This window comes from Elgaria multicarinata, chromosome 3 (genome assembly GCF_023053635.1).
Source record: "Elgaria multicarinata webbii isolate HBS135686 ecotype San Diego chromosome 3, rElgMul1.1.pri, whole genome shotgun sequence".
Taxonomy (NCBI): domain Eukaryota; kingdom Metazoa; phylum Chordata; class Lepidosauria; order Squamata; family Anguidae; genus Elgaria; species Elgaria multicarinata.
Window position 1 is genome coordinate 3,980,056 of NC_086173.1, and position 13,165 is coordinate 3,993,220.

At 45.9% G+C, this 13,165-nt stretch overlaps 1 protein-coding gene across 10 annotated transcripts in view; it reads right to left on the reverse strand.

Annotated features, from left to right (window-relative positions):
- The window catches only part of KLF1 (KLF transcription factor 1), a 34,313-nt gene extending 21,927 nt beyond the window's left edge, over window positions 1–12,386 (reverse strand). Inside the window, exons 1-5 of one of the 10 annotated variants that reach the window (XR_010025148.1) lie at window positions 12,340–12,386; window positions 11,682–11,792; window positions 6,313–7,171; window positions 5,250–5,545; window positions 60–150 (exon numbers count right to left, since the gene is read on the reverse strand). Coding sequence is in view for 7 of the 10 variants with exons in the window: in XM_063119108.1 (XP_062975178.1) it covers window positions 5,364–5,545; window positions 6,313–7,171; window positions 11,682–11,792; window positions 12,340–12,375 (1,188 nt within the window). In the remaining 3 variants the exon portion in view is untranslated. Of the gene's footprint in view, window positions 1–59; window positions 151–300; window positions 365–4,630; window positions 5,546–6,312; window positions 7,172–8,153; window positions 8,261–9,869; window positions 10,409–11,681; window positions 11,793–12,246; window positions 12,294–12,339 lie in introns of those variants that run through there. The other 9 variants (XR_010025149.1, XR_010025150.1, XM_063119108.1 and 6 more) reach the window with 9 other exon arrangements.
- Window positions 12,387–13,165: the final 779 nt, after the last annotated feature.

Genomic DNA, 13,165 nt, shown 5'->3' on the forward strand with positions numbered 1-13,165 from the left:
GGGATAAACGCCAAGTTCTACATCTAGGAAATAGAAACCAAATGCACAGTTACAAGATGGGGGATACTTGCCTCAGCAATAATGCAAACGAGAAGGATCTTGGAATTGTTGTAGATCGCAAGCTGAATATGAGCCAACAGTGCGATATTGCTGCAAGAAAAGCAAATGCTATTTTGGGCGGCATTAATAGAAGTATAGCTTCCAAATCACGTGAGGTACTGGTTCCTCTCTATTCGGCCTTGGTTAGGCCTCATCTAGAGTATTGCGTCCAGTTCTGGGCTCCACAATTCAAGAAGGATGCAGACAAGCTGGAGCGTGTTCAGAGGAGGGCAACCAGGATGATCAGGGGTCTGGAAACAAAGCCCTATGAAGAGAGACTGAAAGAACTGGGCATATTTAGCCTGGAGAAGAGAAGTCTGAGGGGAGACATGAGAGCACTCTTCAAGTACTTAAAAGGTTGTCACACAGAGGAGGGCCAGGATCTCTTCTCAATCCTCCCAGAGTGCAGGACACGGAATAATGGGCTCAAGTTTCCAGCTGGACATCAGGGAAAACTTCCTGACTGTTAGAGCAGCACGACAATTGAACCAGTTCCCTAGGGAGGTTGTGGGCTCTCCCACACTAGAGGCCTTCAAGAGGCAGCTGGACAACCCTCTGTCAGGGATGCTTTAGGGTGGATTCCTGCATTGAGCAGGGGGCTGGACTTGATGGCCTTGTAGGCCCCTTCCAACTCTGCTATTCTATGATTCTATGGAGCCCAGAAAGTTTATGAGGTCAAACCCCAAGATCACCTGCCAAGCCTGCAGTCTCCATTGTGCGTGGCACTCCATATGGTGTGCTTCCAGGTGGGGGGGGGCCTAGAACTAACTACCAGAAATCATTGTGGCAGCTAGTCCACCTTTCTTTCCAAAATGCTTTTTTTTTCTGAAAAGAAAAGAAAAAGGTAGAAGAAGTGATGGGGAAGCGTGTTGAAGACACCAGCATCTGCACCCCCGGTAAAATTTTGCAAACAAGGTAGGGAAATTGCATGTTAAAAGCCATGTCTGGAAACACCCAAATTTCCCACAGTAAGAATAAGAATCATAGAAGAGTAGAGTTGGAAGGGTCCTATAAGGCCATAAAGTCCAACCCCCTGCTCAATGAAGGAATCCACCTTAAAGGTGATAGACCTGTTGGGAAAATACTGGGGTGGGGTTGGGGTGTTTGACAAGTGTATGCCACTGACATCTGGATCCTCCGCAGAATTTACTATATGGAGCAGGGCCATTGGATAACAAAAGACTTGTCTTAGAAGTACTCATTGACGTGTATGTGTAGAAAGAAATCAGTGCTGCAAAAGTTCTTCTACTTAGACGTCTAAAAAATAAAAAAGCTATAGGAACATGGTAGGGCTTAACTAATTGCTAGTGTGATCCAATATTGCGCTCTAAAATCCTTGGGCACAGAAGAGATTGCCTTGCTGCATTTTTGAATGTTATATGATTATGTTAAAATATTAAATTAGAAAACGTTACAAGGTTATTCAATTATATGTATTATGTTTTTGTTACTGTATGATGTATGTTTACGTTTTGAAAAGAATAAAAATATTACAAAAAGAAAAAAAAGAACAGTAATTCATGCAGACCCAAAGTTCCAGTAGCCTTGTCCAGAAAGTTCGGGATGGATTCTGCCTGGTTTCAGACATAGAAGTCTTTTCGGTGAGAACAGAAAAAGGAAAAAAAGGAGGTTCAAGTGTTCGGCTAAACATGGGCTAAACTGTGCAGCCTCTGTCCAGTTCAAAGGAAGTAAAGTACATTCATGCCCTCTCTAAAGCAGTGTCCAATTGAATTTTAAGATGCCTTTTTTAATGGTGTGCTGCTTTTAATGATGCACTGGTTTTAATGTTTTAATTCGTTTTATGTATTTTATGTTGTTTTTAATTGGGTTGTACCCCGCCTCGATCCAGAGGGAGAGGCGGGTAACAAATTTATTATTATTATCATCATCATCATCATCATCATTATACCTTTATACATATGTAGTGGTAATGTACCTTTGTTCATTTGGTTAGAAATCTTTGCAGAATGATCTGGAATGACCCAACAACTGAATCATTCGTTGGCACAGTTCTTCATATACAAAGCTGCCTTCTCAAGTCAAATTTGTCATAAAGGGCTTTTCGCGTTATCATCAATGAGCGCTCATGTGGAAGTTAAAAAATATTGGATGCTGAGTGTCAATATACACCTGAGGCAGGTAGTGCTGTCAGAAAACTGTCCCAACACAGCAATAGGGTCAGAGGTATCATTATAAGCAGGGCTACTTCATTGAAATTTAGTTTCTGTTTTTGTCTTATGTAACACTGGAAGGGTGTGTGAGAGCACCAGTATCACGCCTCCTTCTGGAGAGATCATAGAATAGCAGAGTTGGAAGGGGCCTACAAGGCCATCGAGTCCAACCCCCTGGTCAATGCAGGAATCCACCCTAAAGCATCCCTGACAGATGCTTGTCCAGCTGCCTCTTGAAGGCCTCTAGTGTGGGAGAGCCCACAACCTCCCTAGGTCACTGATTCCATTGTCGCACTGCTCTAACAGTCAGGAAGTTTTTCCTGATGTCCAGCTGGAAGCTGGCTTCCTGTAACTTGAGCCCGTTATTCCGTGTCCTGCACTCTGGGAGGATCGAGAAGAGATCCTGGCCCTCCTCTGTGTGACAACCTTTTAAGTATTTGAAGAGTGCTTTCATGTCTCCCCTCCATCTTCTCTTCTCCAGGCTAAACATGCCCAGTTCTTTCATGGTAGATGCGCTACCATACATGGTTTGACATTTAAAGATGAAAGGAGTGTTAATGCAATGCATGCGAACAAGCCTACCAATGTACTTAAACTGTAAAGGATGACTCACTTTCCTCTTTGGTTTTAATTTGTTAAATGAGTTTTATTTATTTAAATATCTAATCTCATTTTAATAGGCTGGGAAAGTTTAGCACCAGTTTCCAACCACTCATCTTAATTTCTCCAGATTGGCATTGAGCTTCCACTGCTGCAGCCTAAGGTTGAGTGTGTGGCAGAGAGAAGGATGTGTGTATGTATGTGTGTGTGTCTGTTTTTTTAAATATTATTATTTTAAACTCTTGTTGGATATACGAATGGTCCAGAAGGTCATGTCTGCACGCATGAAAAGCTGTAGGAAACTGGCCTCAGTGCCATCTTTCAGCAGAAAGGCAGGATGTAAATAAATAGGGAAAGGAAATCATCTCTGTTTTTTCTTCTGAATTTGTTTGAATTTCATGCAATCAAAACTACATCAATGAATTAATCAACAGCATTTTATCTTAGAAGGACAGGAAGTAACACAAACCAAACAAAACTCCATCACACTTGGATCTTAGAAGTTTGCTTAGACAGAATTTTTTATAGCCCATCTAAATGGAGCGTGTTCAGAGGAGGGCAACCAGGATGATCAGGGGTCTGGAAACAAAGCCCTATGAAGAGAGACTGAAAGAACTGAGCATGTTTAGCCTGGAGAAGAGAAGATTGAGGGGAGACATGATAGCACTCTTCAAATACTTAAAAGGTTGTCACACAGAGGAGGGCCAGGATCTCTTCTCAATCCTCCCAGAGTGCAGGACACGGAATAACGGGCTCACGTTAAAGGAAGCCAGATTCCAGCTGGACATCAGGAAAAACTTCCTGACTGTTAGAGCAGTATGACAATGGAATCAGTTCCCTAGGGAGGTTGTGGGCTCTCCCACACTAGAGGCCTTCAAGAGGCAGCTGGACAAGCATCTGTCGGGGATGCTTTAGGGTGGATTCCTGCATTGAGCAGGGGGTTGGACTCCAAGTATTTTGGACTTCATGAGCCTCAGCCAGCATTGGCCAGTGATCAGGAATGCTGGGAAATGTCTCACCCTCTAGATATTTTAGACTGCGATCCAGCTTGGGGAAGGGTGCTTTAGAACGTTAGGTGTTTCTATCACAAAATACACGAGGCATCACTTGAGACACAATTCAGTTTAATGGAGGAGGCTGTAGTCCCTGGCCCTAGAAGGCACTGTTACTCCAATTTCCATTTATACAGAGGACATGTCAAAGAGCTTGCTAGACAATTGCCTCAGCACTAGACCTGCTTTAGAGTAACTCTCCACATCCCTTAGGCACTAACTCAAAACACATGAGCTGGAGCGGATCTACACAGAGTCGTCGGGGTGCCCTGAAGGCGCTGCGTGCGTCTCCAGGGCGCCCTGAAACTCCTAGTGTAGATACCTGTAGATACCTGTCCAGAAGAGGTGGAGGAGGAGGAGGCAGCGGTGGCGAAAAGTTCCCAGGGCTCCTGTCAGATGCGAGGGTGCCTAGAGCGTCCTTGCTGCCACCGCTCACCTCCCCGCCGGCCTCCTGCTGCCGGCGAAAGAGCCACCCGGGTTGGAGAGCTTGGCAGAAGCCCGCCTTCTTTCGGATTTCTCTTTCGCCAGCAGCAGGAGGCCGGCAGGGAGGTGAGTGGCGGCAGCAAGGACGCTCTAGGCACCCTCGCATCTGACAGGAGCCCTGGGAACTTTTCGCCGCCGCTGCCGCCTCCTCCTCCACCTCTTCTGGACAGGTATCTACAGGTATCTACACTAGGAGTTTCGGGGCGCCCTGGAGACGCACGCAAGCGCCTTCAGGGCGCCCCGACGACTCTGTGTAGATCCCCTCCAGGTCACACTCATAAGAATATTTTAGAGCACTGCAGAGCAGACAGTGGTCTACTTGGATGACAAAGAAAAATAAAAAGAAAGAAACGATTCTATTTCCCAGAAGCCATTGAGAACCAAGACAGTGTGGCAAGGCCTCAGGCTCCCACATTGGTGCTCTTTCCTGGCATCTGCACGGGAAGGAGTGCCAATGCGGAATTGCTGCCACCAGCAGGCCAGCCACCAAGGAGGGGGGAGGAACAGGGCAAATGGCTCTCCTCCCCCTGACCACCCTCTGGCTACCCCGTTCTCCCGTTTTGTTGTTTTTAATCTGTAGATGTGAACCAGAAACAGACATGGGGAAAAGACATGCACAAGCAAGGTGTCCAAGTTTCTGTTTGAAAGAATGATCATATTGGAGATGAGCTTTTGTCTTATGGGTCAGAATTCTTTTAAGTTTTTTTTTCTTCTGAGGTGGGGAAACAATAGAGAAAATAAGGATATACATTTGAGATTCCAACAGCCTTAAATCAGGGAGTCTCATGTCTTAGAACCCTATAACAAGTAAGGTGTGCGTTATTTCTGGAAAATAAATACATACCCAAGGGGCCACCAGGAGAGAAAGGTTTACAGTTTCACCAATCCCTCACCCCACCACGACTCCGCCGCTCTCCGAGACCTGCTGCAGGCTCGGAATATCCACCACAGTCTGTGGTTACCGTGCGAAGTGTCTCTTCAAGTGCAACGAGAGATGGTCCGAGCGGGAGAAAGCCCATTGGCAGAGGTGACACTTGTATGGGCGTTGCCCAGTGTGCTTGCGAAAATGGCGAGTCAGCTCGTCTGAGCGGGTAAATTTCCAACCACAGCCTTCCCAAGAGCAGCGATACGGCTTCTCACCTGGAAAAGAACAGGAAGCATCACTGTATCCTTGTGCTATGTTTGGGGCAAGAGAGGGATTCTTCTAAAGCCCCACATATCAAGGGGCAGGGGAAGTAGGAGCTCAACGTGTAGGACTTCTCCCTGGCAATGGGCCTGGGTCCTCACACAATGCATCATGGCCATACTTAGATGTTGGGAGGGGGAGAACAGAAGGGAAACCTAAAGCAAGAGCAGGTTGATGCTCCTAAGGGCAACACCCATGAGAAGGCTACTCCCTATGGTACAGTGCTCCCAATGGGAACCCCAATACAGAGGAAGATCACGGCCTCCCTTCATGTAGGGTGACCAACTGTCAGGATTTCCCCGGATTTGTCCTGGTTTTTGTTGTTTCCATGGTGTCAGGGGGGATTTTCTATAATTTTCAATAATGTCCTGGAATGACACACCTTCCCCTTTAAGGCTGCCATTAGCATGGCAGGAGGGAGTGACATGCTTTCTTGAGGCACATCATTCCCCCACCCCGAGCTCCAATTGTGGTCTTAAAGGGGAAAGTGGGTCATTCGTGGACATTATAGAAAAGGCCCCAATTGGAGTGGATGGTGGTGGTGCAGAATGAAATCCTTTCCCCTCCTCCACTTCAATCGGGTTCTTTAACGTGACGGGGGAATAACGTACTTTCTGCAGGACTCAGAAAGCTGCTTCCCCCACACACACACTAGGTGTCCTCTTTTTTGGTTTCCCAAATATGGTCACCCTACTTCATGCCATTCTATTTTTTTTCTCACCTGTGTGAGTGCGGAGATGGGCCTTGAGGTGGGAGCTCTTGGTGTAGGACTTGCCGCAGCTGGGATGACTGCAGATGTAGCTTGCAGGCTGCTTGCGTGGACAGGACTTGTGTCCCTTCTTTGGCTTGGCTGCGGCTTCCCTGGTAGGCGTAGATGTCAGGAGCCCCAAACGGGGCAAATTAGGCAGAGCTGTATCTTTATGATACATCTGGACGCGAGCTTGGTACTGGCCATGGTAAAAGGGATAGCTATTCGGCAGACTGCAATGTTGCAGCTGGGATTGCACTGGTGGAAGGTGACCGTCAGAAGCATGCTTGCCCAGCAAAGGGGGACCCGGGTGCATATAAGCTTCATAGGTTATCTGGTAATACTGCCCAAGAGCTCTCTGTTTTGGCTCGCCGTGATGCTGTGTCATGGTAGCAGGTGCCCCACAGTCATCCTGGGCAAGGAACTGCTGCACCTGACTACTGGAGTGTACCAGACCCTTCCTTGGATCTGTCACCTCTTGGGCATAGCTACATGCGGGAGTGCCACGGTCCACAGAGTTCTCTGCTGATAGGAAATTGGTGTCCAAGCTTGAAGGCCTAGGAACATCTGGAACCCTGTGACGTCCTGGTAGCCTCTCTCTAGTTTCCTCTTCAGTGGTTACTGTCTGGCAGACAGACACTGAGGATTGTTCCTTCTGGCCTACCAAAGGGGTACCAGCGCTTTGCTCTACAACAGAGAAGTTTCTCAGGAGGAAGTCATGGTCCCAGCAGGCTTCATCACACTCTTGCTTGACTTGCTGAATCCCCTCAGGCTGGGTCACCTCCAAGAACCCTGGAGATGAAGGGTCTGGAGAAGCCTCCATTTCCCACCACTAAAACATAAGCAAAAGCAGTAAAGTGAGTACAAGAAGTTGCCTCCCCCTCTCCCAACAATGTGCTGCATCACAGAGAGCAGTTGAAAAGGCAGAGCTGGCTCCAGGACAAGACCTGCAACCAGATTCCTTTAGCTTCATTAACTGAAACATGGAAGCAAGTTACAAATGCTTGTAGAAGTCCAATGAGCCTTCGAGGCTAAGAGGACACAGCCTGGAGGCTGCCACTAAGGTAAAGATAAAGGAGCCTGTTATCAGCATCCTACATAAGCTTCTGTGGTGCATCAAGAGCAGGCAGAATCCTAGCTATCGCAACAGGCGGCACAACAGTCCACCAGAAGACTTTGGGGGTTGGATTAACAACACGGTTCAAGCGCTTCCTGTGTGTTTGACTACATCTCCCTGGAGCACAACACCCACCCAACCCTTGCGATCACACGCTGTAGCGCTGTATTGCTCCTGCGTGACCGGAAGTGCAAGGACCTATAGATCAGGACCGTGGAGCAGAAATATGAGCTGCACTCACAGATGGAGTACCACCAAACTTGCGCACAAGGGCCTTTGTCGACAGCCATCCCTTCACTTTCTCCTCTTCATGTCCCATAAAACCTCTACCCCCACCTGCACTCTCGAATCCATGTGATTCCCTTTGGAGAGACAACTAGTTATCCTTCCAAGATGAGCCCAGGATAATCACAAGGCCTTTGCTCTTCTTCGCATTCAAAGAGCTTCATGTAAGTTGCTCCATTAATCCTTCCATTGACCCTGTAAAGTAGGTGAGTAGTATTATCCTTGTACAGGGTGGGGGGGAGGGGGAGCTGAGACGATGAAATAAATAGCAGCTTGTTTCACACGACCCAACAAATTCATGAGTTGAGGGAAAGATCTGAAGCAAGGGTTTTCCCTATACAGCAAAGACGGGCAGAAGGGGGGGGTGAGTCTATAGGGAATGGTCAGCGCGTGCAAAGTGCAACCGCCTTACTGAAGCTAAGCAGGTCTGGATCTCATCAGGGCCTGGATGGCACAGCAGTGGAGAACCCCATCTATGCCGCTTTGCATTCCGAGATGGAAAAAAGGCAGGGCAGTATACTAAACTAAACAAAAAGATAATCTGAGTGACTTGCAGGAAATCAGCGAGGTTTTCTGACTCTAAATTGTTTAACAATAGAAGCAGCAAAATGCTCCCTCAGTAAATTACACTGCTGATGATAAGAAAGCTTGTGTATGTGTTGGGGGGCATAAACATGAGTGGGGTTTTGTGAGGTGGGACTGTGGGGGGGAGCTACACAACGTACTGAAGGCTCACACAAGCGCCTTCAGTGTGACCCGAAAGCACATGTGTAGATCCTGCCCTGGAAGAGGAGGAGGAAGAGGCGGAGGAGGAGGAGGCGTCCTTGCCGCCGCCGCCCACCTCCTCGCTGACCTCCTGATCAGCCCGGAGGACGGGCTGGGGCTGGGGCTGGCCTGGGCAGGGAAGGAGGAGCCTGGTCCACGGCGGGAGGGGGTCTCGCCCCCCACCACCGTGGCTGGGACGAGGCCGGCGGGGAGGTGGGTGGCGGCGGTGGCAAGGACGCGGCCGGATTCCCCAGCCGCCTCCTCCTCCGCCTCCTCCTTTATTATTATTATTATTTATTTATTTATATAGCACCATCAATGTACATGGTGCTGTACAGATTATACACAGTAAATAGCAAGACCCTGCCGCATAGGCTTACAATCTTACAAAGCTTACAAAGCTTACAAGGCTTACAAAGTTGTAGTAAACAATAAGGAGGGAAAGAGAATGCAAACAGGCACAGGGAAGTGTAAACAGGCACTGGGTAGGGTGAAGCTAAACAGTATAGAGTCAGAACAAACTCAATATTTAAAAGCTATAGGGAACAGAAAACGCGCTTTCGGGTCGCACTGAAGGCGTTTACGTGCGCCTTCAGTACGCTGTGTAGAACCCCTCTGTGAGTTCTGGTACTCGAAATGAATTCCTAGGCTCAGAAACCTTTAATTCCAAGGGGGTGTCTTGACAATGGCGCATTCATGCCGCAAGCCCTCAAAACCCTGCAGTTTTGCTCCTGAGGAGTTGCGCAATCTTATCCCGGACAAAGCACGTGGCTCTGTCCGTGGCGTGCATGCAGCACCAGGGACCCTGCAGGCAGGGACGCCCCCCTCCCCTCTTTGCTAGTCAGTTTCTCCTCAGTCTTTTTTTGGGAGGGGGAGAAGCAGGAAGGGGCAGCAGAGACACCGCTCTTGCAGCCCGATCACCTGTACGTTTACTCTGACTTCTCTGGGGGCAAGGGAGGCAGCACAGGGCGTTCTGGTGGCCATTCAGCTCACCAGCCTTGCCTGGGCGGGTGGCAACCAATCAGGGGTCACCATTTCCCTGTCCATACCTCCACCATGACTCTGGAGCGCAGCGACAGACAGCAATGCGCCGTTCTCGCTGCGCTCCGGACAAAAAAGTCAGGGTAAGTCTCCAACTTTTTTATTTTGGAGCTTCAGGGGAAAGCGCTGGGATGGCTCCACAGTGGCTTCTGTATGATATAAACAACACAGCGCCACTACGGATCCACCCCAGGGCTTTCCCCACATCTAGACAGCCCCCAAGGGTATGTTCTTTTGCCCCAGGCTCCAGCTGGTGGATCTCAGGCTTCTAGTAAAAAAAAAGCAACCCAAAGTAGATCCAATAAGCCAGAAGTCCACTCACCAGTACTTCTCCACCTTCCTTGGCACATGAGGAACCTCTGTATTCAGTTGTCCTCCACGCTACGGTCATTACGGTGCAAGTTAAAGATCTATTTATTTGTGCAGGCTTTTAGGTATAGGCAAGTGCTCTGTAGGTGTTGTTTTTTTAATTATGACAACGGTTTTATTGTAGGTTATTCTGTATTTGTGATTTTAGAGTTAGGATTTTGTATTTGTGATTTTAGAGTTAGGGTTTTTAAGTCATTTATTGGCGCATTTGTGTTTTATATAAGTTGTTAGCTGCCCTGGGCTCTTTGTGAGGAAGAATGGGATAGTCAGTATAGATACATTCCCACTTTCTCACAAGAATCTTTATCCCACCACAGTTAGAGCCAAAAAACTTGTCAGGGTTATAAAAACAAAGGCAAGCAGAATAGATGATATGACTTTCTCCCTCTGGGTAATTTGTTCTAGTCATAGAATTTAGGAACACTGCTAAGAGAACTCAACGCTGTTTAACAAGATGCATGTTTTAATGATAATCTAGGATGTGCATTAAAAATGAGACTAGAACTTACTAGGTGGAACTGAAGAGATGCTTTCTTGCCCACTTTGCACAGGCAACAGCATACAAAGCTTGACAGAAAGGAAGTCTACATATATCATACTATCAACCTACTGAAAATATCACTTCCTTCATCTGTAATTGAGCCTCGTGTGGCGCAGAGTGGTAAGTGGCAGTTACTGCAGCCGAAACTCTCCCCACGGCCCTGAGTTCGATCCCAGCGGAAGCTGGTTCTCAGGCAGCCGGCTCAGGTCGACTCAGCCTTCCATCCAAGGTTGGTAAAATGAGTACCCAGCTAGCTGGGGGAAAGGTAACTGAGACTGGGGAAGGCAATGGCAAACCACCCCACTACAAAGTCTGCCAAGAAAATGTCAGCGAAAGCAGGCGTCCCTCTAGGAGTCAGCAATGACTCAAGTCCTTGCACGAGAGGTTACTTTCCTTTCATCTGTAATTATTTCTTAGGAGTACATATACTGCTGGACCTATTTAGTTACTACATTGGGTGAACTATTGTTATGAATAATAGCAGGCTGTTATAAATATTTTCCAGAGTTTTTATTTATGAGATATTTATGCACACATTTCTAATTTTTAATTAGAAACTTTTCTGTTTCCTAAAGCTTTTAAAACTTGATGTTGTGCGGACTTTACACTGTTAGTTTTACCCTGCCCTGTGCCTGCTTACCCTACCCTGTGCCTGTTGGCATTCTCTTCCCCTCCTTTTTGTTCTACTATGATTTTATTAGATTGTAAGCCTATGCGACAGAGCCTTGCTATTTACTGTTTTACTCTGTACAGCACCATGTACATTGATGGTGCTATATAAATAAATAAATAAATAAATAAATAAATAATAATAATAATAATTTAGAAAGAAAAAAGGACTCCCTAGCAGACAGGTGCGTTTGCACGCTGCAGGGGGGTTATCTCTCACCTGTTATGGATGGCTTTGCTATAGTCATTATGAAGGGCGGGGGGTGGGGAGAGAGAACACAAGTATTTTAACCTGCTTCTGTAGTTGTTATTACATTTTAGCCCAAATATATCCAAGAATGGGCTCTGAAAAGTTGCCAGATATCATCCCCACAAGACCTGAAGGGTTACTCCTACACACTTTTCACTTTATAACAAGGTGTTTGGAAGGTAGCAAATTGCCACACCCATTAAGTATCCTAGGGCCAGCTCATAAACACCTCTCAGCCCTCACTAGAGCCAAATGCAGTCCATCTCCAGCCAGTGAGATTGCCCCCATCTCCCTCTGCTCCTCACCTGTAAGATTTCAGATTGTACATCTTGTAGGTGGTTGAACACCCCCAGTACTCCAACTGAGGGTAACGCCATTATCTCCACAAATGCCATGGCCCACAAATAGCAAACCTGCTAGAACCAAAGACAAGAAGGCAAAAGTTTTTTATTTATTTATTTATTTATTTATTTATTTATTATTTTATTACATTTATATACCACCCCACAGCCGAAGCTCTCTGGGCGGTTTACAACAATTAAAAATAGTAAACATTGAAAGTGTACAAAATTTAAAAACCATCAAAAACATTAAAAACAGTATCCATTTAAAAACAACAATTCTGGGGTACATTAAAAACAAACTTAACATTGTTAAATGCTGTTAAAATGCCTGTTGGATAGTAACAGGACAGCACCCAAATCTATTTGAGTTTTGGTAATCTCTAGTTTTCCTTTCTTTTTGTTCACATATTATTATTATTATTATTATTATTATTATTATTATTATTTATTTATATAGCACCATCAATGTACATGGTGCTGTACAGAGTAAAACAGTAAATAGCAAGACCCTGCCGCATAGGCTTACAATCTAATACACACCTTTCTTCTCTCTCACCTAAAACAACATACTTCCCTCCACCCTTGGTTTAAAAGCAAAACTTTGTACTTCAGGTCTTACCATTAACGATTTCTCCCTCTTAATTCTTTCACTCATTTGCTAGTTTGGAGGGGTGGAGAGGAATAAATGGAGCCAACTGTACCAATCAGAAGGAGCGTGGGTGTGGCTGTCCAAGGAACTAGGTTCGGTTGGGTTAGGATTAATTCTGTTTAGCTATTCTACAGCAGTTTTTGATCATTTTATGTAAGTATTTGAGGTGAAATTCACAATCCAGCCACTGAAAAGTAAATATCACAGTTTCTAGTTGGGTTTACTTCAACGTAATTGTGCGCAGGATTGCAGCCTGATCAACTGTAACTCTTCAAAGTGAGAATACTTGGATGGCAAACAACATTACACAGATTTAATTCAATGTGAGCCAAATACCTTAAAATGAAATTATTTAGATCAATGAGACCCCAGCTGTACCAAATTACAAGTTCACTTGTTACATAGAATTGTAGGTTAGGATGCACAGGTGAAAAGAGACTAACACAAGGCATCTGAACCAATTAAGAGTCTTCTGGCACCTTAAAATCTAGTAGATTTATTGTCGGGTAAACTTTCATAGACAGAGTCCACTTCATAAAATAAACTGTAGATGCAGCTGAGAGGTCTCTTCCAGTGTATCTGTCTAGGATCTGAAAGTTGCAATTCAAAATACATCAGGGTCTGACACTGTAATAATATGCATGTCTACTCAGAGGTAAGCTCCATTGAATTCAGTGGGGCTTACTCTAGGGTAAGTGGATATAAGGCTGCAAAATAAAGTCCAGTGGGAGTCAGTCACACTTCTGAGTAAACAAGCTTACAGTGCAACTTTATGCATTATATACTCAGGAAAACA